The 27052-nt window shown below is 44.2% G+C and overlaps 1 protein-coding gene across 2 annotated transcripts in view; it reads right to left on the reverse strand.

The window, feature by feature from the left end:
- The window catches only part of borcs5 (BLOC-1 related complex subunit 5), a 101940-nt gene that overhangs the window by 40196 nt on the left and 34692 nt on the right, over window positions 1-27052 (reverse strand). Inside the window, exon 2 of one of the 2 annotated variants that reach the window (XM_086009074.1) lies at window positions 16164-16292. The exons of the other annotated variant lie outside the window; for it this stretch is intronic. Coding sequence (XP_085865200.1) covers window positions 16164-16292 — 129 coding nt within the window. The remainder of the gene's footprint in view (window positions 1-16163; window positions 16293-27052) is intronic. 2 annotated transcript variants of the gene reach the window in all.

The raw sequence follows: 27052 nt of genomic DNA on the forward strand, positions 1-27052 counted from the left end.
AATCACAACATAAATTGAAGTATTAAAACATACAAAAAACTATCTGATGACTATTGGGTAAAGGCACTGCCTGCTGCAGCACAACGCCATACAGAACCAGAGGTCCTAGGTTCCATTCCTGCTCTGTTTCATAGTTGATCTCAGTCCAGATAACAGGTGCCAGCATTGTCAGCACCCGGGCTTGGGAGGTGAAAAGGTCAGCTGCAATACCATGGGTTACAGTAAAGTAACAGAAGAAGGAAGTTTATCCTATTCCATAATGTAATTTTAAAATAATGTTGTTTTAACTATGGGCTATGTTTATTCCTAAAGAAATTTGAAGGAGAGGACATTCTTAAGCTTTGTGCTGGAGTGTTTTTTTATTAAGAGTTACTTTTTAAAGAGGAACTAGTTTTTTGATGTAAATGTGGTATTGTCATTATTGAAAAGATCACGGCCTTATTAAAATCAGCAGAGTTGATCTTTTAAGAGCTCAGCTATATCCACTTCACAACCAGTGCTACTAATCCTCCACTCTTTTAAATATTGGAATTAAATTATTTGCACTATCACAGTACAGTACTGTACACAAATGCTGCAATATATGCCTCACAGGAAACAAATACATATATTTCAATAAAATAACAGAACCACAAATATGCACATTGACATTTGTGAATATAGAGTATAAATTATAAAGCAATTTTGTCATTTTCTTTTCAACATATTGTGCAAAGCACTTCAAAGTTTTAAAAATATATATTTCCAAACTGAATGCACACTGCAGGCTTTCTATGTGGGGTAATTCCATAGGCATTATGTCTGTAGAATGATTTTCAATGCAGCCTTTCATAATTACAACATAAACCACTCTCAAACATCTGCAATGCAACAGCTGTTGATTAGTTAATTCACACTACACAGTAGATTACAAATAGGGATTCATCAGCAGTGTTATATATTTCTGAATTAGCGACTGTATATTTCACATTCTTTCACAAGTTCTGGAATGCTGAATGGAGCCTCGGGTGATATTTCACAAGTGTGTAGTCCTTTTGTTTTTCACTGGCATGAAACGTTCGTTTCAGGGGGGCCGGGCCTTAAGATACAGTAATACAAAAACATTTTGAAAATTACCGGGAATTATAAAATATTTCAAACATGTGCCGAATAATGGTTTTCACTGAAATACTGAACGTAGCTTTGAAATGTTGAAAGTATAGCTGAAACAGTGCACTAAAGCCCTGTTCATTCCCAGTAATGAAAGATGGCGTTGCCACACAATATTGAATGAAAGCCTGTAAAAGTTTGTGATTAGTCAGTGTGACAGCATCATTTTTTTCAGTTAGCTATTTGGGAACAAGTATACAGAGAACATTGAAAGCAAGAGGGGAAAAAAAGGAACTTGACTCTCTTCTCTTCCCGCCCACCACCCCACCCCTGCCCCGACCCCACCCCTTCCGACAAAGAAAACACATTTTTGCAGATCTTCATTTCCCAGTGTTCCCACCAATTGCCACTTGTATCAGTGAACCACTCTAATGGTATCAATGACATTCTCAATGTTCACACCATTGTAGAAACTTATCAGTGGTATCTTGTACTTTGTTTACAAAGACTGGAGTACTAACACAAGCTTCTAGTACAGTACAGCAGGTACTTCAGAGACTGAGTGACAGAATGGGACATTATGGCTAGTGTTCTGCATCGCAGCACAACAAAGGTGTGCTTGACTGGACATTTTGATCAGTTCTGTTGTACACTGGAATCATCTTAAACCAAACATTGCATAACTGTGAGAATACAATCCCTGGAGAACTGTCTCTCTGGCTATGGTTTTGTTGCCAAGTCCAAACCAATGATGAAATAAAAGCACGTGACTGATCATATATCTAATTTTCAAGTCTCAAAAACCTCTACAGATTAGGGTGTGCCATTTTTTTGAGTTGCTGCAGAAACTTGGGAGGACTAACAAGGCAAGGGAATACACAATGAATGGTAGGATCCTAGGAAGGACAGAGGATCAGAGGGACCTTGGTGTGCATGTACACAGATCCCTGAAGTCAGCAGGACAGGTAGATAAGGTGGTTAAAAAGGCATATGGGATACTTGCCTTCATTAGCCGAGGCATAGAATATAAGAGCAAGGAGGTTATGATGGAGCTGTACAAAACACTAGTTAGGCCACAGCTGGAATACTGTGTGCAGTTCTGGTCGCCACACTATAGGAAGGATGTGATTGCATTAGAGAGGGTGCAGAGGAGATTCACCAGGATGTTACCTGGGCTGGAGCGTTTCAGCTATGAAGAGAGACTGGACAGGCTGGGGTTGTTTTCCTTAGAGCAGAGAAGGCTGAGGGGGGGGGCCTGATTGAGGTGTACAAAATTATGAGGGGCATAGATAGGGTAGATAGAAAGGAACTTTTCCCCTTAATAGAGGGGTCAATAACCAGGGGGCATAGTTTCAAGGTAAGGGGCAAGACATTTAGAGGGGATTTGAGGAAAAACCTTTTCACCCAGAGGGTGGTTGGAATCTCAACTCACTGCCTGAAAGGGTGGTAGAGGCAGGAACCCTCACAACATTCAAGAAGCATTTAGATGAGCACTTGAAACGCCATAGCATACAAGGCTACGGACCAAGTGCTGGAAAATGGGATTAGAATAGATAGGGCTTGATGGCCGGCGCAGACACGATGGGCCTCTTTCTGTGCTGTATAACTCGATAACTCTATGACTGATGCATCACAATATAACTGTACCAATTCTGCATTTCACCACTCCCACCCCCCCTCCCCCAAGTCACTGACTCACGCAGGGTACAGTTTACCGGGTATAGTACCTCACTCTAGTGGTTCTTCTCCATGTCTGCGCCTGAACAGTACCTGGTGGCAAGTTGCGTGGTCATAGAAGGCATCAAAGTTGAAGCTGATTCTGTCATCACCTGACATCCACACATTCCAGGAGCCACCACTGGACAAAAATCAGAAGCTCAAACCCAGGCTAATTTTTAAGCCTCCTTATCCCCAGGGACATTGAAATCAATTGTTCTGGCCCAACTGCAGACTGGTCAGTTTCTCTTAGTACTACACAGGACTGGTACCTTTACCTAATGGGAGAATCATTACTGTACCAATTAAGCCATATTTTTATCCCATATATTATGGAGTAAATAGTAATAAAAATTAAATATCAAGAGTCTTCACATACCTCTAATAAATTTTATTTCCAGTTTTTGCTCACCTATTCACAAAGCCTTTGATGGCAATTAGTAATTTGTTTAAAATGTACTGCTCTACTAACCAATGCACTTCCCTCTCATTCCTCACTCCGTGTTAAACACAGATTTTTGGGGAATCTTAGTGATTAGCTTATTTAGCCCATGTAAAGTTCTCTCTTTACCATGTTATCACTCAAAAAAAAAATCAAGTGTGTTAACTGACCTCGACTATACTCTAGGGACAACAGGCTTTATTTATTGGAGGATTGCAAAAACACAGATTACAGAATCACTGAAAAATAATAAAAAGGAAAGGGATTTGCCGAAGCAGCAATCACACACAGAATCACACAGAAACCCCACAGTGCAGATAGAGGCCATTTCGGCCCATCGAGCCTGCACCGACACATATCCCACCCGATCCCCGTAACCCCTACACCAACACATATCCCACCCTATCCCCGTAACCCCACGTATTTAATACCCCTAACACTAAGGGTCAATTTATCATAGCCAATCATGATGAAATTCATTTCTTGCCGCCAACATAATGCAGGAGGGAAGTTATATCATAAAAGCCATCTATGCCACATTCCAAACTATTTCAACGGGAGTTTTAATTCTAGCACTCCTCCTTACAAAATAGAGACAGAACATTAAATATACAACTTCTTTTTTTCTTAAATCACCCCAATCTAGTCTTTATGTTAATATTATGGTCATTGTTCCTCTGAATTATCTTCTGTTGTTCCTCCTAATCTCAAGTAGTCCATCCTATGTACTCTTCCCTGCATCGGTGTTGAAATCAAGACTCATTGCTTCATCTCCTACTCAAATTCCTAATTTTTCCCCCAAGAGCTCAAAACTGTGGAACTTCTTAACTTTCAGTCTTCCTATTCTTCACCAATCTAAAGGGTTTTAAAACCCAAGTTTGACATCACCTAATCATTACTTCTTGATTTATCGTGTCTTCTCTCCTCATTATGTCAACTTGGCTCAATTGGTAACGCTCTTGCCTCCAAGTCAGAAGGTTGTGAGTTCAAGCCCCACTGTCGATTTATGTACATAATAATCTAGACTGACACTAAATCAGCAGAGATTACAATATAGTACTTTACTTTCACAAGTACATTAACCTGTTAAGTCCAACATAATAAATCATAACACGAGTCCTTTATGAGCTCTAAGCACCATGGACTTCCAGCTCGCTATTGTGGCGTGGAACTAACAGTTGAATCACATGAACTAAAGCACTAGCAAAAACTAGTCATTTCTAATCCTAGCCTCAGCTGCCTCTGGACACAGAGGTGTCAATCAAGTCAAATTCAAAGACCCAAGGCATACTATTCAGATGTTTAGATTCAAGCAATTCTCACTTTCAAGACAAAAGAAAACTGCCACAACAGACAAGAGTCTTGCTAACAGGACACCAACCTCTTAAAAGATTAAGTAATTTGGCCCGCTTCTTCAAAAACAATTCACATATATTCTCTGCAGAAATAATCAAACCAACTTCGTTCCAACAGAGGACTGTTTGTGAGCAATCAGTATAAATAAACAGCGGCAGATATAAACATATAGAAGATAGGAGCAGGAGTAGGCCATTCGGCCCCTCGAGCCTGCTCCGCCATTCAATGAGATCGTGGCTGATCATCCAAATTCAGTACTCTGTTCCTGCCTTCTCTCCATATCCCTTGATCCCTTTAGCCTTAAGAAATATATCCAATTCTTTCTTGAATATATTTAATGAATTGGCCTCTACTGCCATCTGTGGTAGAGAATTCCACAGGTTCACCACTCTCTGGGTGAAGAAATTCCTCCTCAGCTCAGTCCTAAATGGCCTACCCCTTATCCTTAGACTGTGACCACTGGTTCTGGACTCCCCGACCATCGGGAACATCCTTCCAGCATCTAGTCTGTCTAGTCCTGTTAGAATTTTATAAGTTTCAATGAGATCCCCTCTCATTCTTCTAAACTCCAGCAAGTACAAGCCCAATCGACCCAATCTCTCCTCATACGTCATTCCTGCCATCTCAGGTATCAGCCTGGTGAATCTTCGCTGAACTCCTTCCATGGCAAGAACATCCTTCCTCAGATAAGGCGACCAAAACTGCACACAATACTCAAGATGTGGTCTCACCAAGGCCCTGTACAACTGCAGCAAGACACCCTTGTTCCTGTACTCAAACCCTTTCGCTATGAAGGCCAACATACCATTTGCCTTCTTAACCGCCTGCTGCACCTGCATGCTTACTTTCAGCGACTGGTGCACAAGGACATCCAGGTCTCATTGCACTTCCCCTTCTCCCAATCTATTGCCATTTAGATAATAATCTGCCTTCCTGTTTTTGACACCAAAGTGGATAACCTCGCATTTATCCACATTATATTGCATCTGCCATGCTTCTGCCCAATCACCCAACTTGTCCAAATCATACTGGAGTTTCTTGGCATCCTCCTCACAGCACACACGCCCACCCAGCTTTGTGTCGTCTGCAAACTTGGAGAAATTACATCTAGTTCCCTCGTCCAGATCGTTAATATATATTGTGAATAGCTGGGGTCCCCACTAGTCACTGCCTGCCACTCGGAAAAAGAGCCGTTTATTCCAACTCTTTGCTTCCTGTCTGCCAACCAGTTCTCTTGAAATATCAAGGTTCATTCCAGACAGGCCAGCGTGCATTACATTACACTGCGCCCTCACATTCTGACAAAAGAATTCTCAATAGACTTTAGCTTCATTAAAAAAATCTCAAGAGACTAGTCTTAGCTACAAATTCATATAAAACATACAAATTATTGTAACTTGAAATCAGATGGATCTCATTTTATTACAAAGGCTTTCTGTACAATTCAGTCAAGTAGTCAGAACCAGAACTCCAGCCATGCTATTGCATATTTAAAATTCAGCGGTGGCGTTCCCAGCATTGAATGCATCTTATATCGTATGTGTAGAGTGTCATTGAATAGTTTCTCAACCCGTCACTGACTTCCAGAATCACACAAGCACAAGCACATACCTAAAGGCAGCAACCTAACAATTTGACTTCAGCACTCCACTCTACATAGTTTGCATTCTCTGTCACCTGGTATGTCAGAGCAGAGAACACAGCAACATTCTGCAAAAGCAAAATACTGCGGATGCTGGAAATCTGAAATAAACACAGAAAAATGCTGGAAATACTCAGCAGGTCAGGCAGCATCAGTGGAGAGAGAGAAACAGAGTTAGCGTTTCAGGTCGATGACCTTTCATCAGAACAGTAACATTCTGCAATGGCTAAGTTCTCACACAATAAGGCAATTATGTTGTTTTAATATTTTTCCAAAACTAAAACTGCTAAATCTGTGTTACATACAATGAGACTTGGTATCTTGCAAAAAAATAAAACCGTAAGTGAGCTGGGCCGGCATCATTTTCAGTAAACCACAGGCCCCCAATGAATCCTCTCCATAGGGGTACACTGAAGTTTGTAACATTCAGATTAGCTCAATGCTAGTTTGGATATACGCACACAACTAGAAGTAACTCTTTTAGCAAATTTGTTTCAAAAGTACTTGTAAAATGCTTTCACTCTGCCACTTATGTAAGCCAAGAATTATTAACATAAAAGAGCTCACTGCAATACTCTATTTTCCTGACGCACTAAATAAACTCCAGACCACTGAAATATAAAACTGACTCCAGTCCATCAATATCCCAGCCAACTCCACTTTGAATTTATGGAACTGGCAAGTTAGCCTTTTATGAGACAGGTAATAACCCAGTTTCTACAGTGCCCATAATTTAGTTGGACATAATGACATTAAGTTGGCAATCTCACTCAGAGTGAGTTCAGAAGAATGGGAAAGAAAAAAATAATTACCCTAGCCAGCAGGGGGTGCTCTGCTGAGATTAAGATTGAAGTTACTTTTCAGACAAGTTGTGGCAGAGTAAAAGGAACTTTGTTCTGCATCTGGCTGTCCTGTACCTGACCCAATGCTGCTGGTGACAAAATGACCAAATCAGAGAAAATGTGTTCCATTTCCCAGCGCTGACATCAGTCAGCTTGATAAATGCAAGCATTCACCGCGAAAAAAACGTTGTTGCTTTAAAATTCATTGGCAGCACAATTTTATTTTAAGACAGTCAAGCATTCATCAGGACCATTATCTAAAAGTTTTAAAATTACACTTTTTCATTGCTAAATTTAAGCTGTTCTCTGCTGCCGTTTAAGTGTTCCGCTCGGCTGTATCCCATGGCACCATTTGGTGAACACACTGTTGAGGAAAACAGACAGCATTAGAAAAGACAGGTTAATATTTTGGGCTGAACCCCAACCTGCCTTTTCTCATTACAGACGCTGACTGGCCCACTGTACTTTTCTGACATGTTCTGCTTTTATTTCAGATTTCCAGATTTTATTTACATAGTTACGAAGATAATGGTTCAGAAAGATAATAACTCCATTTTGTTCAATGCTTTTTTTCCACACAAAAAGCATGCCAGTAAAATCACTGCAGTGAAAATAGTCACTTTTTTTTTTAGGTGCTAATCTTGGAATTATCACAAGGCAGTAACCTAAACTTCACAAACCTGGAATGGCAAAACACAAGTAGTTTATAAGAACTGATATGACCCTCAAAACAAAAGGAAAAAATCTCCAAAAAAAAACATAACCAAAGTAATAAAAAGGGAATTTGACTTTTTCCAGTGACTGTAGATCAGTGGGCCTGAAGATTCATCCTGGTTGTCACATTTCAGGATTTTTCATCAGCACAGCCCAGGGATTGAATCACTGACTTTTTTGGTTTGTACAATTCAGTATCATTGAGCCATCAAGCAATCAGTACATATTTTAGCAGATCTCCCATAATTATCGTCATGGTAGGTCCGATATTTTACAAGGACAGGCATGTTATACCATATAATGCCCAAATGTATTATTTGGTTTCCTTTTGTTGTGTATGTACCTTTAAGGGAATAACTGGTCTCAGACTGCAGTACTGGCAGTGACCACCCCTGTATAAAAGGCCCTAGCAGGCTTCTGTAGTTTCAGTTTCCAGGTTGTCTCCATTCAGTAAAGACTTGTTATAATCAACTCCTGCAGTCCGTGTCTCAATTATACACGGACATAATACTGGCGACGAGTAAGAAACGAACTTACCTGCAACTCGGCAGCACCTCAGACGACGTTATTGAAGGTCGAAGCCGGAAGAAAAAAAAAAAAATCCAAAGAAACTCGAGAAACAGGCGTCGACCGTGGGCAACCGCCCTCCAAATCATCGAATTGAAAAGTGCAGGAGAGACTGTCGCGAGCCAGGCTTGGTCTCCAGTCTGTGGTTTCCCAGCTAATCGGGCTGGTGGCAGGTAGTGCACTGATCCTTCCTGGGCTGCGGCAGGCTAGAGCTCGATCGGGTGGCTCTGCAACGGGGCCGGGCAGTGAGTCGGGAAGCAAAGAGAGAGAGAGGGTGGAGCACACAGGGCGCGGCCGGTGCTTCGCAGCCGGGCAGCGTTCAGACCTAAGAAGAGGGAGGGAAGTGTCCCAGAGGGTCCGCTCCACGACAGGAACGGTTCTTCAATTAACGGAGCAAATATTGAAGCGCGATAGAAAAATAAAAATACCGCGGAGAGCGGCGTTGGCAGCAGCGATCGGGGAGGCGCGAAGACCATAGGGCGTCGCCATTACAGGATAGTAAAATAAATATAATCGCCAGCAACAGCGTTGGCAACAGCGGCAGCGGCAGGAAAGCGCGGGAGGCGCCATCTTAACTTGGCGGGGAAGAAGGAAAAGCGCGGGAGACGCCATGTTGATCCATCGGGGATGAAGGCAAAGCGCGGGAGGCGCCATCTTAGATTTTCAAGATGCCAAAGACTGGCAATATCACTGCCTTCGATAATGCAATAGAAGACTGGACCACGTATGTGGAAAGAGTCGAGGTATATTGCGAGGCAAACGAAATAGCCGATGAGAAAAAGGCATCGGTATTGCTAAATTTAATGGGCGCAAGAACGTACGGCCTATTGCGGGACCTGATTACTCCAGCCAAACCGAAGGCGAAGAGTTTTAACGAAATTGTTGCTATCCTACAGGAACACCTCAATCTTACACCGCTGCTGATAGCAGAAAGATTTAAATTCCACAGGAGAAATCAGCATAAAAATGAGAGCAATGCTGATTACCTTACGGAACTACTCAAGCTATCAAAGCACTGCCAGTTCGGAGCAGGACTGGCAGATACCTTACGGGACAAATTTGTCTGTGGACTCCTGAGTGAAGGAACCCAGAAGAGGTTACTCTCAGAGAAAGAGCTGACGCTAGATAAGGCTTTCAGCGTGGCAGTATCGTACGAAGCAGCAGCAAGGGGAGCTGCGGAAATACAACAAAAGCCACAGGAATACGGCACCCACGAAATGACACGGGGATTTGCAAAATGTTATCGCTGCGGCAGAACAAACCATGACCAGAAGGACTGCTGGTCCAAGGACAAAATATGCAGGCAATGCGGAAAGATGGGACACATTGCACGAGTTTGCAGGTCTGAGAAGAAGACCAACGACAACAAAAAGGCTACTAAGGAACCGTACAGGAAAGTACAAAAGATGACGGACAGTAGTTCCGAAGACCAGATGAGCGATAGTGAATCCGGGAACAAGAGACTAAGCTGTCTCAAACTTCACAACGTAATCGCAAAAGAGGATCCCCGAACCATTTGGGTCACCCTCACGATAGCAGGGTCCCAAGTCAAAATGGAATTGGATACAGGATCAGCTCTAACCGTCATGAATCGACGAGACTACGAGCGGCTATTCTCACACATACCCTTGAGAGAGACATCCATTGTCTTGAGGACGTATGCGGGGCAAAAAGTATACCCCAGAGGAAAAATAAGGGTGCCTGTCGAATACAACGGCAAGAAAATACGGAAATTATATCTCTACATTCTGCAAGATGGTGGACCACCGTTATTGGGACGTGAATGGATCAGAAAGATAAGTTTAGACTGGCACTCCATTCAGGCATTGACGGTGGCTGGTAAAAAGGATGACGACGTCACTCCTGGACAATTGTCAACAATCTTAGCTGATGCCAAACAGGTATTTCAACAAGAACTGGGCACTCTTAAAGGCGTAACCGCCTCGATAAAAATAGAGGAGAATGCAATTCCCAAGTTTTTCAAAGCAAGACCGGTACCATATGCAATTCGCCCAGCCGTCGAGGCAGAGCTGGAGAAGGCAGGCGTGTTATCTAAGGTAGACTGGAGCGAGTGGGCGACACCCATCGTTCCTGTCATGAAGAAAACATTAAACAGTAAGTCTGAGGAGCCATGGAAGGTTTGCATCTGAGGGGACTTCAAGGTGACGGTGAACCCAGTCCTTCACACAGTACAATATCCTCTTCCAAGGATAGAAGATATCTTCGCCTCACTATCTGGAGGGAAGCGTTTTACAAAAATTGACCTAGCACAAGCATATTTGCAGATGGAGGTTGAAGAATCCTCTAGGAAGTATCTCACGATAAACACTCACAAAGGTCTTTACCAGTATAATCGACTGGTATTCGGAGTAGCATCAGCTCCGGCGATATGGCAAAGAGCGATGGAACAAGTCCTGCAAGGGATTCCGGGGACTCAGTGTTACTTGGACGACATCCTAGTGACAGGTGAAGATGACAGTGAACACCTTGCCAACCTAGAGCAGGTGCTCACTAGACTACGTGAACATGGGCTACGAGCCAATCGCCCTAAGTGCGAGTTTTTTAAGAAACAGATATCGTATTGTGGCCACGTGATTGATGAAGAGGGGTTGCATAAGTCCCCTGACAAAATTGAAGCGGTAGTTAAGGCTCCAGCGCCTGAAAATGTGTCGCAACTGAGGTCATTCCTTGGATTGGTGAATTACTACCATAAGTTTTTGCCGAATTTGTCCACAATTCTGCATCCACTGAACGCCCTACTACGAACGGGAGTAGCATGGAAATGGAGCGATGAATGTAAGCGGGCCTTTCAGAAGAGGAAGGACCTAATCACTTCAAGAGAAGTATTGGCTCACTACAACCCATCACTACCGATAAGACTGGCGTGTGATGCGTCTCCCTACGGTGTTGGGGCGGTACTGTCACATAAATTCCTTGATGGTTCAGAGAGGGCGATAGCTTTTGCGTCACGCTCGTTAACTTCAGCCGAGCGTAACTACGCCCAGATTGACAGAGAGGCCCTCAGCCTGGTGTGGGGGGTGAAGAAGTTCAATCACTACCTGCACGGTCAGAAATTTACTCTACTAACTGATCATCAACCTCTCGTCTCCATTTTCAACCCTCAGAAGGGTGTACCGATAATGACGGCACAACGGCTACAGAGGTGGTCCCTTTTCCTAGGGGCACACCAATATGACATCGAGTACAAAGGAACTAAACAGCATGGGAATGCTGATGGATTGTCGCACCTACCGTTGCCGACGGTGGAAGAAGAACTGGCAGTGGATCCAGTGGAGTTATTCCACTCGACTATAGTCGAATGTCTCCCTGTGACGAATGCAAACATAGAAAAGGAAACACGAAATGACCCGACACTCTCCTGGGTCTATGATTTAACGGTGAAGGGATGGCCAGCACATGGCGAACCACTGCTGCCAGCATTCTCGCCGAGAAGAGAACAGCTGTCAGTGTGCAGAGGAACCTTGATGTGTGGATCCAGAGTAGTAATTCCACCCAAATTGAAGGATAGAGTGCTCAATGAGCTTCATGAGGGTCATCTGGGAGGGGTAAAAATGAAGAACTTAGCCAGAGTGTTCGTGTGGTGGCCGGGAATCGATAGAGAAATCGAAGAGATGACCAAGAGCTGTACAGGATGCCAGAAGGTCCAAAACGCCCCACCACAAGCCCCTCTACATCCATGGGAGTGGCCCTCATCTCCATGGCAAAGGGTGCACATTGATTTTGCTGGTCCCTTTATGGACTCGATGTTTTTAATTGCGGTGGATGCACATTCAAAGTGGCCAGAGGTAATAAAAATGTCCTCAACCACCACAGAAAGAACTATCACAGTCTTACGAACCATATTCGCCAGGAATGGGCTGCCTGAACAGATTTGCTCTGACAATGGACCACAGTTTGTGTCTGAAGAGTTCCGGAGGTTCTTAAAGAACAATGGTGTTAAGCATTACACATCCGCCCCATATCATCCAGCCACTAATGGATTGGCCGAGAGGTTTGTTCAAACATTCAAGAAGGCTATCAAGGCAATGTGTAATGAAGATATACCCCTACCCTACAACACAAGGTGGATAACTTCTTGTTTGCCTACCGGAATGCGACACATGCGGTTACCAACCAAACTCCAGCCATGATGTTCTTCAATCGAAGACTACGATGCCGCTTGGATTTGGTTAAGCCAAACGTCAGAAGAGATGTGGAGAACAGGCAGTTTCAGAATATGAATGAAAGGCCGACCAGGAGTTTTAAGATAGGTCAACCAGTTTTGGCCCGGGACTACCGCACAGAGAAATGGCAGCCAGGAACGATCTGTACACGGCAAGGACCTCTAATGTATACCGTGGACGTTGGAGAGAGCATTGTAAGACGCCATGCTGACCAGATTCTAGAGTCACTGGAAAACGTCAACTCCACACCACGATCTGATACACCTGGCGATGAAACCGAAGTACCAATTGCATCTACCGCAGAATCGGTGATACTGGAAGCAGACGAACCAAACAACATTGATCCTGACTCAACCTTGCCAGAAGAACCTGATATCCCAAAGAGGCGTTATCCAGACAGAATCAGGAAGCCTCCTCAAAGACTGAACTTATAATTGCTTAACTTCAACCAATGTATCTAGCAACCGTAATTGTAATTAGTTATTATTTAGTTGTTAAATGAATGTTATGTACTGTTTATCTAAAAGGGGAGGAATTGTTGTGTATGTACCTTTAAGGGAATAACTGGTCTCAGACTGCAGTACCGGCAGTGACCACCCCTGTATAAAAGGCCCTAGCAGGCTTCTGTAGTTTCAGTTTCCAGGTTGTCTCCATTCAGTAAAGACTTGTTAAACCAACTCCTGCAGTCCGTGTCTCAATTATACACGGACATAATACCCTTTATGTGTACAAAATCAAATTACTGTTAAATAAACAGAGCCTCAAGTCAGTGCTTAACTGATGATTCGCAAAGTTTCCTGACCAGTTACCGATGCCAGCTCGGAGCAAGCAGCATTTTAAGACAGTTTTGCATCAGCAACAAGGTCTTGCTCTCCAACCACGTTTCCGCTCGTGCCACAGCGCTGAAACTGCCCTAATCAAAGTCACAAATGACATCCTCTGCGTGACCACGATCCCTCCTCATCCTTCTCCACCGGTTTGCAGCCTTTGACACCATTGACTACACCATCCTCCTCCAATGCCTCTCCTCCGTTGTCCAGCTGAGTGGGACTGCCCTCGCCTGGTTCTACTCTTACCTATCCAGTCATAGCCAGAGAATTTCCTGCAAATGGCTTCTCTTCCCGTCCACACACCAATAGATCTAGAGTCCCCAGAGGATCTATCCTTGGCGCCCTTCCCATTTCTCGTCTATAAGCTGCCCGTCGGCGACATCCTCTGACGATGTAAGATCTGGTTCCACTTGTACGCTGAAGACATCCAGCTCCACTTGTCTCGACCTCTCCACTGCCTTCATGTTGTCAGGCTGCTTATCCAACGTCCTCCAATTAAACATTGGGAATACCGAAGCCAGCGTCTTCGGCCCCAGCCACAAACTCTGTTCCCTCTCCACCGATTCCATCCCCCTCCATGGCCACTGCCTCAAGCTGAACCAGACTGTTTGCAATCTCTGCTTTCTATTCAGCCAAGCTGAGCTTCCGACCCTATATCCTCTCCATTACCAAAACCGCCTACTTCCACCAATGTAACATCGTCTGTCTCAGTCCCTACATCAACCCATCTGTTGCTGATACATAGGTTATCTGATACATCTGTTGCAGCTATCCCTTGCCCTGCCAGTACACTTTACACCTAATCTCAGCCTATTACCATCTCGTCTAGCTTCGAATACCTTTTATTGTCTCTTTTTTATTTCTTCTGTTTCTTTTATTCTTTTGTCCGATCGCAGCCCTGCCTCCGATCTATCTTTTCTTTCCAGTTTTGAAGAAGGGTTCGACCCGAAACGTCAACTCAAATTTCTGTCCACGGATGTTGCCTCACCTGCTGAGTTTTTCCAGCATTTTCTGTTGTTATTCCTGATACCTTCAACCCTGCTTTTGTTACTTCCAGACTCGACTATTCCAACGCTCTCCTGGCCGGCCTCCCATCTTCCACCCTCCATAAACTGGAGCTCATCCAAAACTCTGCTGCCCGTATCCTAACCTGCACCAAGTCCTGTTCATCTATCACCCCTGTGCTCGCTGACCTGCAGTGCTCTTGGTCACACCTATGCATCGATTTTAAAATTCTCATCCTCGTGTTCAAATCCCTCCATGGCCTCACCCCTCCCTATCTCTGCAACCTCCTCCAGCCTTACAACCCTCCAAGAACTCTGCATTCCTCCAACTCTGGCCTCTTGTGCATCCACCATTGGCAGTCATGCCTTCAGCCATCTACGCTCTGGAATTCCCTCCCTAAACCAATAGCCTCGCTACCTCTCTCATTCTTTAAGATGCTCCTTTACCAAGTTTTGGTCACCCTTCCTAATATCTCCTCCTTTGCTCTAAATTTTGGTCTGACTACACTGCTGTGAAGCGTCATGGGACATTTTGCTACATTAAAAGCACGATATAAATTGGTGGTGAGGTCATATTTGCAGCATGAAATCTACAAATGCAGATATGGTGTTTAAAATATTACTAGTGGATCTCCCATGATGTTGTTCAAGGTGAGTTAGATTTTCTAATTATAAGGATGTTAAGCCATGTAATGCACAATGTATTATGGCCACTGATTTACAGTGACTAAATAATTTAAATTGTGTTATGTGGTATTCATAAATATTTACTGGTATTTTCGGGATTAAATTCAGCACTTCTGTCCAGTTTTAATGAAAACTGCAAAACAATTGCCTTGATTATATTATTATATGTGGACCCTGGCAGTGGGTCAGCCATCACCGACCCTCAGCTTATTGTGGATGATTGCATTGACATCATAGCCCTGACGGAAACTTGGTTGAGGGGTGATGATACCTTACCCTTAAATGAAGCCTTCCCGTCTGGCAATACCTTCCACCACTGGCCCCGCTCAGACCAGCGTGGTGGCGGTGTGGCTCTCATAACCAAATCACACCTTCGTCTGTCCCCCTACTCCTCTGTGGCACTTTCTCCTCGTTGAGCATCTCACCTTATTCCACCCCTCTCACCTCTCATTTAAAATTCTCGTTCTCTACTGCCCACCCAAGTAACATAAAAATTTTATAAGAACTAGGAGCAGGAGTAGGCCACTTGGCCCTTCGAGCTTGCTCCGCCATTCAATAAGATCACGGCTGATCTTCTACCTCATCTCCACTTTCCTGAACTTTCCCTATATCCTTTAATATTCAAAAATCTATCGATTTCTGTCTTGAAGATACTCAACGACCGAGCCTCCACACCCTTTGAGTGAAGAAATTTCTCCTCATCTCAGTCCTAAATGGCCGACCACTTATTCTGACCCCTGGTTCTAGATTCCCCAGCCAGGGGAAACATCCTCCCTGCATCTACCATGTCAAGCCCTGTAAGAATGTTGTATGTTTCAATGAGATCACCTCTCATTCTTTAGAGAATATAGGCCTAGTCTACTCAAACTCTCCTCATAGGACAATCCCCTTATCCCAGAAACCACTCTTGTGAACCTTCGTTGCAATCCCTCTATGGCAAGTATGTCCTTCCTTAGGAAAGGAGACCAAAACTGTACACAATACTCCAGGTGTTGTCTCACCAGGGCCCTATATAATTGCAGTAAGATGTCTTTACTCTTATACTCAAATCCTCTTGTAATACAGATACATGCAAATATTGGATAAGTACCTGAAGGAAAAAAAAGTGTAGGGCTACGGGGAAAGGGCGGGGGAGTGGGACTAGCTGAAGTGCTCTTGCAGCCGGGCTCGATGGGCCGAATGGCCTCCTTCTGTGCTGTAACCATTCTATGATTTAGATCTGTAAGTCATGAAATAAGAACATAAGAAATATTAGAGATACAGTCACTGCTTTCCTCCCTCAACCTCTACACTGAGCGACTTCTCATCCTCTGTGATTTCAACCTCCCTCTCAATTTGTCATGATGTGGAGATGCCGGTGTTGGACTGGGGTGGACAAATGTAAGAAGTCACACAACACCAGGTTATAGTCCAACAGCTTTATTTGAAATCAAAAGCTTTCGGAGCGCTGCTCCTTTGTCAGGTGAAACTTCACCTGACGAAGGAGCAGCGCTCCGAAAGCTTGTGATTTCAAATAAAGCTGTTGGACTATAACCTGGTGTTGTGTGACTTCTCACATCAATTTATCATGCTCTCTCTCCTCTAAGTTCACTAGCCTCCTACCCTCCCTTAATCTCTCCCTCCATGTAAACTCCCCAACCCATATTCACAGCCACCCCCTTGACCTTACCATTTCTCGTGGCCTCGCTACTCCCATCGTGTCAATCGCAGATAATTCTTCATTAAGATGGAGAATGAAGTAGTTGACTCGGAGACTAGGGTCCTCAATTTAAATAAAGGAAACTATGATGGTCTGAGGAGCGAGTTGGGTAGGATTGATTGGGGAATGGCACTCAAAGGGTTGACGGTGGCTAGGCAATGGCAAACATTCAAAGACCGAATGGATGAACTACAGAATTTGTTCATCCCAGTTTGGCATAAAAATAAAACAAAAAAGGTGAGCCAACCGTGGCTAACTAGGGAAATTAGGGATAGCATAAGGTCCAAGGAGAGGGCATATAAATTGGCCAGAAAAAGCAATAATCCTGAGGATTGGGAGCAGTTTAGGATTCAACAAAGGAGGACAAAGGGATTAATTAAGAAAGGGAAAATAGAATATGGGAGTAAGCTTGCAGAGAACATAAAAACTGACTGTAAAAGCTTTTATAGATATGTGAAGTCAAGCGTAGGTCCCTTGCAGTCAGAATCGGGAACAAAGAAATGGCAGACCAACTAAATACATATTTTGGTTCTGTCTTCACAAAGGATGTGCGGGTTAGGTTGATTGGCCATGATAAAAATTGGCCCTTAGTGTTAGGGGGTTACAGGGATAGGGCTTGGGTGGGATGGCTGTCGGTGTAGGGACCGGGTGCTAGGGTTTGGATGATCAGCCATGATCTCGTTGAATGGCGGAGCAGGCTCGAAGGGCCGAATGGCCTACTCCTGCTCCTATCTTCTATGTTTCTAGGACACAAATAACCTCCCAGAGATGCCGGGGAACATAGGGTCTGATGAAAGGGTGGAACTGAAAGAAATCAGTATTTGTAGGGAAATGGTGTTAAGGAAATTGATGGGATTGAAGGCCGATAAATCCCCAGGGCCTGATAATCTACATCCCAGGGTACTTAAGGAAGTGGCCCTAGAAATAGTAGATGCATTGCTGGTCATCTTCCAGAACTCGATAGACTCTGGAACGGTACCCATGGATTGGCGGGTAGCTAATGTTACCCCACTATTCAAAAAAGGTGGTAGAGAAAAGGCGGGGAATTATAGACCGGTAAGCTTGACATCGGTAGTGGGGAAAATGCTGGAGTCCATTATAAAAGATGTAATAGCAGAGCACTTGGAAAGCAGTGACTGGATCGGACAAAGTCAACATGGATTTACAAAAGGTAAATCATGCTTGACTAATCTACTGGAATTTTTTGAGGATGTAACTGGTAAAATAGATAAGGGAGAACCAGTGGATGTGGTGTATTTGGACTTTCAGAAGGCTTTCGATAAGGTCCCGCATAAGAGATTATCGTGCAAAATTAAGGCACATGGGATTGGGGGCAAGGTATTGACTTGGATAGAGAACTGTTTGGCGGACAGAAAGCAAAGAGTTGGAATAAACGGGTCGTTTTCCGAGTGGCAGGCAGTGACTAGTGGGGTACCGCAAGGATCGGTTCTAGGACCCCAGCTGTTCACAATATATATTAATGATCTGGACGAGGGAATTGGATGTAATATCTCCAAATTTGCAGACGACACAAAGCTGGGGGGGAGGGTATGCTGCGAGGAGGATGTCGTGAAACTCCAGCACGATTTGGACAGGTTGGGTGATTGGGCAGAAACATGGCAAATGCACTATAATGTGGATAAATGTGAGGTTATCCACTTTGGTGGCAAAAATAGGAAGGCAGATTATTTGAATGGTAATAGATTGGGAGAAGGGGAAGTGCAAAGAGACCTGGGTGTCCTTGTACACCAGTCACTGAAGGTAAGCATGCAGGTGCAGCAGGCGGTTAAGAAGGCAAATGGTATGTTGGCCTTCGTAGCAAGAGGGTTCGAGTACAAGAACAAGGATGTCTTGCTGCAGTTGTACAGGGCCTTGGTAAGACCACACCTTGAGTATTGTGTGCAGTTTTGGTCGCCTTACCTGAGGAAGGACGTTCTTGCCATGGAAGGAGTGCAGCGAAGATTCACCAGGCTGATACCTGGGATGGCAGGAATGACGTATGAGGAGAGATTGTGTCGATTGGACTTATACTCACTGGAGTTTAGAAGATTGAGAGGGGATCTCATCGAAACCTATAAAATTGTCAGGCCTGGACAGACTAGATGCAGGAAGGATGTTTCTGATGGCCGGGGAGTCCAGAACCAGGGGTCATAGTCTAAGGATAAGGGGTAAGCCATTTAGGACTGAAATGAGGAGGAATTTCTTCACCCAGAGAGTGGTGAGCCTGTGGAATTCTCTGCCACAGAGGGCAGTGGAGGCCAGTTCATTAAATATATTCAAGAAAGAGTTGGATATATTTCTTAAGGCTAAAGGGATCAAGGGATATGGGGAGAAGGCAGGGACCGGGTACTGAATTTGGATGATCAGCCATGATCTCACTGAATGGCGGAGCAGGCTCGAAGGGCCGAATGGCCTACTCCTGCTCCTATCTTCTATGTATCTATGTATCTAAGGCCATCTCTGACCACGTCTTCATATCGCTCTCCACCCACATCCCCCCTTCACCCCCCCTTCCCCCTCACCCGCCCCAAACCTACTTCCTTCTGTGTCCGCCCCTGGAAAAAACACTCTCCCAACTCTCTTAAAACTGCACTTATGAAATCCCAATTGTCCAGCCTTTTGGCCATCTATTCACCACATTTCTGCAGCTACCGATCTGCTCAACTACACCCTCACCACCACCTTTGATGCCCTAGTCCCTATTAAAACAATTTCTCTCACCCTGGCCATTCCTCCTGGTAGGGCCCTCATCTTCACTCCCTTAAGTCCAAGGGATGCAGACTTGAACGGATACAGCAGAAAACTGGTTTAGTCATTCAACACCAGATCTGGCTGGACCACAAAGCATTATCGAGTCCTGGTCTCTTCTGCCAAAATTGCTCACTATTCCAGAATCATTCTGGAATGCAAAGATAAACCCCAGCTTCTATTCTCCACTAACTGTCTTCTTAAACCCCTCTCACCGGTCTCCTCCACCCTCACCTTCGACAACAAGTGTGAGGAGCTCATGGACTTCTTTGTCTCGAAGACTGAGACCATTCATTCAGCTGTCTCTGCAACTTCCCTTCCTTCCCCTAGCCCACCAGGCCAAATTTCCTCCAAGGTTCCCCCTGCCCTAGCCCTGAACTCACATCTTTCTCCAGTTTCTCTCCAATCTCCCCTCATGACCTCTCCGCGCTCATCTTGTCCATGAGACCCACTTCCTGCTCCCTCAACCCTATTCCCACCAAACTGCTGACCACCCAGCTTCCTTCCCTGGCTCCCATGTTAGTTGACACTGCTAACGGTTCTCTCTCCTCAGGTACTGTCCCCCTCTCCCTCAAATCTGCCATCATCACTCCTCTCCTCAAAAAAACAAGCCTTAACCCCTCCATCCTTGCAAACATCGCCCCATCTCCAATCTCCCTTTCCTCTCCAAAGTCCTTGAATGTGTTGTTGCCTCCCAAATCCGTGCCCATCGTTCCTGCAACGCCATGTTTGAATCCCTCCAATCAGGTTTCTGCCTCTGCCACAGTACCAAAACAGCTCTCATCAAAGTCACAAATGACATCCTTTGTGACTGTGACAAAGGTAAACTATCCCTCCTCATTGTTCTTGATCTGTCTGCAGCCTTTGACAGGTTTGACCACGCCATCCTTCTCCAATGCCTCTCCACTGTCGTCCAGCTGGGTGGAACTACACTCGCCTGCTTCCATTCTTAACTATCTAATCGTAGCCAGAGAATCACCTGCAATGGCTTCTCTTCCCGCTCCTGCATCGTTACCTCTGGTGTCCCCCAAGGATCTATCCTTGGCCCTCTCCTATTTCTCATCTACATGCTGCCCCTTGGCGACATCATCCGAAAACACAGCGTCAGTTTCCACATGTACGCCAATGACACCCAGCTCTAGCGCACCATCACTTCTCTCGACCCCTCCATGGTCTCTAAATTGTTAGACTGCTTGTCCGACATACAGTTCTGGATGAGCAGACATTTTTTCCAATTAAATATTGGGAAGACCGAAGCCATTGTTTTCAGTTCCCGCCACAAACTCCGTTCCCTAGGCACTGACTCCATCCCTCTCCCTAACATCTGTCTGAGGCTGAACCACACTGTTCGCAAACTTGGTGTCATATTTGACCCAGAAATTAGCTTCCGACCACATATCTGTGACATAACTAAGACTGCTTATTTTCACCTCCATAACATCGCCCGTCTCCGCCCTTGCCTCAGCTCATCTGCTGCTGAAACCTTCACCCATGCCTTTGTTACCTCTAGACTTGGCTATTCCAACGCACTCCTGGCTGGCCTCCCACATTCTACCCTACGTAAACTTGAGGTCATCCAAAACTCAGCTCCCCGTGTCCTAACTCGCACCAAGTCCCGTTCACCCATCACCCCTGTGCTCGCTGGCCTACATTGGCTCCCGGATAAGCAACGCCTCGATTTCAAAATTCTCATCCTTGTTTTCAAATCCCTTCATGACCTCGACCCTCCCTATCTCTGTAATCTCCTCCAGCCTCACAACCCACCCACCCCCCCCCCAATCCCTCCGAGATATCTGTGCTCCTCTAATTCTGCCCTCTTGAGCATCCTTGATTATAATCGCTCAACTCTGGGGACTTGTGCCAAAATTGGGAGCACTGTCTAGTCACAGACTAGTCAAGCAACAGCCTGACCCTGACATAGTCATACTCACAGAATCATACCTTTCAACCAATGTCCCAAACTCCTCCATCACCATCCCTGGGCATGTCCTGTCCCACCCATCGCCCTCCCTCACCTGATGAATCAGTACTCCTCCATGTTGAACCCCACTTGGAGGAAACACAGAGTAGAAAGGACACAGAATGTACTCTGGGTGGGGAACTTCAATGACCATCACCAAGAGTGGCTCGGTAGCACCATTACTGACCGAGCAGGCCGAGTCCTGAAGGACATAGCTGCCAGTCTGGGTCTACAACAGGTAGTGAGAGAACCAACACAAGAGAAAAACCTACTTGACCTCGTCCTCATCAATCTACCTGTCGCAGCTGCATCTGTCCATGACAGCATTGGTAGCAGTGGCCACCGCACAGTCCTTGTGGAGACAAAGTCGCGTCTTCACACTGAGGACACCCTCCATCGTGTTGTGTGGCACTACCACAGTGCTAAATGGGATAGATTCAGAATAGATCTAGCAGCTCAAAACTGGGCATCCATGAGGCGCTATGGGCCAGCAGCAGGATTGTATTCCACCACAATCTGTAACGTCATGGCCCGGCATATCCCTCACTCTACCATTACCCACAAGCCAGGGGACCAATAGCAAAATACTGCGGATGCTGGAAATCTGAAATCTATTTCTCTCTCTCCACGGATGCTGCCTGGCCTGCTGAGTGTTTCCAGCATTTTCTGCTGTTAAGCCAGGGGACCAACCCTGGTTCAATAAGGAGTGTAGAAGAGCATGCTAGGAGCAGTGCCAGGTGTACCTAAAAATGCAGTGCCAACCTGGGGAAGCTGCAACACAGGGCTACATGCATGCTAAAAAGTGGAAGCAGCATGCTATAGACAGAGCTAAGAAATCACACAATCAGCAGATCAGATCAAAGCTCTGCAGTCCTGCCACATCCAGTCGTGAATGGTGGTGGACCATTAAACAACTAACGGGAAGAGGAGGCTCCATGAATATCCACATCCTCAATGATGGTGGAGCCCAGCACATGAATGCAAAAGACAAAGCTGGGTTCCACCAGGACCACTCGGCTCCAGACCTCATTACAGCTTTGGTCCAAACATGGACAAAAGAGCTGAATTGCAGAGGTGAGGTGAGAGTGACTGCCCTTGACATCAAGGCAGCATTTGACCAAGTGCAGCATCAAGGAGCCCTAGTAAAACTGAAGTGAATGGGAATCAGGGGGAAAACGCTCAACTGGCTGGAATCATACCTAGCACAAAAGAAGATGGTTGTGGTGGTTGGAGGCCAATCATCACAGCCCCAGGATATCACTGCAGGAGTTCCTCAGGGCAGTGTCCTAGAACCAACCATCTTCATCTACTTCATCAATGACCTTCCCTCCAACATAAGGTCAGAAGTGGGGATGTTCGCTGATGACTGCACAGTGTTCAGTGCCATTCGCAACTCCTCAGATAATGAAGCAGGCCATGCCCGTATGCAGCAAGATCTGGACGACATTCAGGCTTGGGCAGATAAGTGGCAGGTAACATTCGTGCCACACAAGTGCCAGGCAATGACTATCTCCAACAAGCGAGCATCTAACCACTGCCCCTTGACATTCAACGGCATTACCATCGCCGAATTCCCCACCATCAATATCCTGGGGGTCACCATTGACTAGAAACCTAACTGGACCAGCCACAAATACTGTGGCAAAAAAAGCAGATCAGAGGCTGTGTATTCTACGCGAGTGTCTCACCTCATGACTCCTTTTCACCATCTACAAGGTACAAGTCAGGAGTGTGATGGAATACTTTCCACTTGCCTGGATGAGTGCACCTCCAACAACACTCAAGAAGCTCAACACTTGATTGGCACCCCATCCACCACCTTAAACATTCACTCCCTCCACCACTGGTGTACCGTGGCTGCAGTGTGTACCATCTACAAGATGCACTGCAGCAACTTGTCAAGGCTTCTTCGGCAGCACCTCCCAAACCCACGACCTCTTCCACCTAGAAGGACAAGGGCAGCAGGCGCATGGAAACACCACCACCTCCAAGTTCCCCTCCAAGTCAAACATCATCCTGACCTGGAAGTATATCGCTGATCCTTCATTGTCGTTGGGTCAAAATCACTGTGGGAGTACCTTCACCACACGGACTGCAGCGGTTCAAGAAGGTGGCTCACCACCACCTTCTCATGGGCAACTAGGGATGGGCAATAAATGCTGGCATTGCCAGCGACGCCCACATCCCATCAACAAATATTTAAAAAAACGAAATATTTTTGTTCAAATAAATTTGCAAATTGTGTTCAATTGTTTTCTCTTACCCATAGAGCTACATTAATTAGAATATTTTGACCTCATACTGTAGTTTCAAACACAACGCTGCTATTCGTAATTACTCTAACTCTTTGTGGAGCACTTGAAAAGCTTTCAGAATTTCATTTAGGCTGAGGACGTGGATTTTAACTGCAACTGGCTTTTAAACTCCTTATATATGGTTACTGAATTTAAAGAGAGACAGCTACAAAGCCAAAACTAGACAAAATACTTTGGGGTAGAGTTTCTGCTTTGGGCGCAATCGGCGAATCCGGTGCAAATTGCACCGGTTTTGAAAAGTGTTTTTCTCCCTCCAAGTTTCCTCTCAAATTTATTTGCATATCGCCAAACACAAAATTTGCCATGAACCAGTGCAATCGGGCAGTGCTTTAAAAGGTAATTTTTTTCAAAAAAAATATTTTGCTTTAAAATTATTTCCTTCATATATTTAAGAGTGGTAACTTGATGAAGTTTGATTAAAACAGCTGAAAATGGGTTTATCACAAAAAATAAGCATTTTTCAATCAGTGTCAATCCACCACCTCTGAGTAACCTGATTTTCAATTACTGAAATATACTTTAAAAAAAAAAGAAACTATTTTCTACTTATATTCGGGTCCATTATTCAGATTCATAGCAAATGAAAACAAAAATGACATTTAAAAGGTTTTAAAACATACCTTTTAGTGTCCTCGCGCCCAAAAGAACCAGCTTAATTTTTAAAGCCTCCCTGAAGGCCTGTGATAGAGCGCCATTAGCAGAAACTCCCAATGGTGATTAATTCACCCTGGGGGCGTGGCTAGTTTTGTGGGCGGGGGCTGCTTCCAGCATGATGTTTTTAAAACTAGCGCAAAAGATCGTGGAAATTTGAGTTGTGCTGAACGCAAATTGCACTTAAAATTCCGTGATCTCTTGCGTTGGTTACGCCATTTTCGGCCAAATTGGGCCAAAAAAACCAGCGCAATCGAACGGAAACTCTAGGCCTTTATTTTTATCTCAATGAGATTTTAAAGAAAAATACCCCAAAATTCACACATTCCATAGACTAATACAGACCTCCAATAGACAATTAACAGAATGGTAAAGTTAATTAGCCATTTAAATTTTGAGTAAAGGGCAAGAAAGGAAAGATGAGATTCATTTTTAACCAATTAAATTCAAAGCTACAAATGTTAAAACAAATGATTACATTGTGCTGCTTATGTATATTTAAACAGATGCCCAAGTACAACATTCTTTTTTGAAATTTTCAATGCATCATCTGATCGCATGCCATGTGGGACCTTAACCTTTCCCCCTTCAAATGATTTGTTCCTTAATATAATGAACACAAACATCAGTATTTTTTCATCCTTGTTCATAAAGAATGCTTGTATGTCTAGGCTTGTTGGAATAAGAATCAAATCTTTCATTCAGCCAAGTCTGACTTCAATTCATTAGTATTTACTGATGCTTTCCATGCACTGAGGACACACAAGAGACTGTTTTCCTGTTTTAACATTATAAGCTTATCCAAATAATTTTCATTCAGTCTTCTTCTAGCCTACATTCTGGTCACTTGCTACTCACCCACTTTGTAATTTCAAGCAGGAACCTGGCATTTACTTACTTCATGGGATAACCTCAATACTGAATCAATCATTACACCATTTTATTTTCTCCAAATAAAAAAATCAGGTTTTTAAATAAAAGTGCATCTTCAGGCTAATGGCATACAAGCAACGTGTGGTCAATCTACTTCTATTCCTTCCTCCACCCCATCTACCCACCTACGATCGCCTACATCCTAAGTATACTAGATTTAATTTTTTTTTTTTTTTTTTAAAACGAGTCCGATATTGATGCATGGTATTAATGCAAAGTATGCACTCTTCATTGGTTTACAGTAACAATGGATAATTAATGACGAGTTGTGTTTTTTTTGAGTTTTATTAAAAAATTAAAAAATCACCAAAGCTGCCCTATTCTGTATGCAGTGCAATAAACACACAGAACAATTAGTTCAACTGCAATAACTTGTTAAGATCACAAAATGTACAAACGACTGTGATAATTTACACATAAATGACAGCTGTATGGCTCAGTTAAGTAAGTTTTATCAGTTACCTTTACACTCAGTAATTTTTCACAGCATACATTGTTGTACATGCAGAAACTGTGTATATAATGTTTAAAATATCTGTTAATGGGGCATCTCAATGGCACTGTCTGCTAGAACTCAAACATGTTGCCCCAGCGTGCAGCAAGTTACTGGTTTGCACCCACAATCCTCCACAAATCAAGTTTTCAATCTCAGATAACCTGGGCAGAGGTCAGGCCTTTCTTCCCCTGCTGTAAGAAGGATGCCTCTGACCTGTTAAAAAAAAAAAAAAAAATCTACAAATGCACCTGGTGGCCCGGGAGGTATGGAGGCTTGCGATCCTGGGCCTCTCCGGGTCCACGCGGGCAGAGCCCCACGTATCCCAGGGGCGCATGCGGTTCGCAAGCACCCCTGGGATCATGCGGGCCGGCCCAACCAATAAAAGGGAATCCCCATTCATACTTATGGGAGTTCTGTACATATGGAACTCCCATAAGTATGAATGGGGACCACTTAAAAAATATACGAACACATGAAATAAATTTTTTTTTTAATTTTTTTTTTTTAAATGAATTCAAATGCTGTTTAATTTAATATTTTAAACAAAAATTTAATTTTTTGGAAAAAAAAGTATATGTTTTAACAGGACTAAAAATAAACTTACCTTATTGGGCAAGGTTTTTAATGTATAAATATTTTTCTATTTTTTAAAAACTCTTATGCTGGTAAAAGCAGGCCTTTTGCCTGCTTTAACCAGGCATAAGAATTTCCCGGACATTCAGCGGGCGGAAGTTGCGCAAATAGTGCAACTCTCCACCCGCAGAGGCCCTGTCAAGAGGCGTCTTGACAGATCGCAAGTTCCATGTTTTCGCGCATGCGCTTCGCATACCTAAACCTGGAACTTGCGCGGCCCCAAGGGATCGCAAAACACGGCCCAATAAATCAGAATAGCAGCCACCTATGCCTGGTCCCCACTCTCAGGTGAATTCTTGCAACAGTCTCAGACTGTTTGGTTAGATAGGGATACGTCTCAACAGTGTACTTAAGAGACAAATGGCAATAATGTCTTAAATAGGAAACTAAACACCAAACAAAAAGTAAATATACAGGCAGATTGATTAATACCCTGATGTCATAAAATAAAGACCCCAGGCAGTTTAATAGGTCTGTCTATTATTGTTGGCAGGAAACAGTTTCCCAACAATGACAAAAGCTTGCCATCTGGAGATTCAGGAGG

This window comes from Somniosus microcephalus, chromosome 16 (assembly GCF_052327205.1).
Source record: "Somniosus microcephalus isolate GS21.2 chromosome 16, FLI_Smic_1.0, whole genome shotgun sequence".
Lineage (NCBI taxonomy): Eukaryota > Metazoa > Chordata > Chondrichthyes > Squaliformes > Somniosidae > Somniosus > Somniosus microcephalus.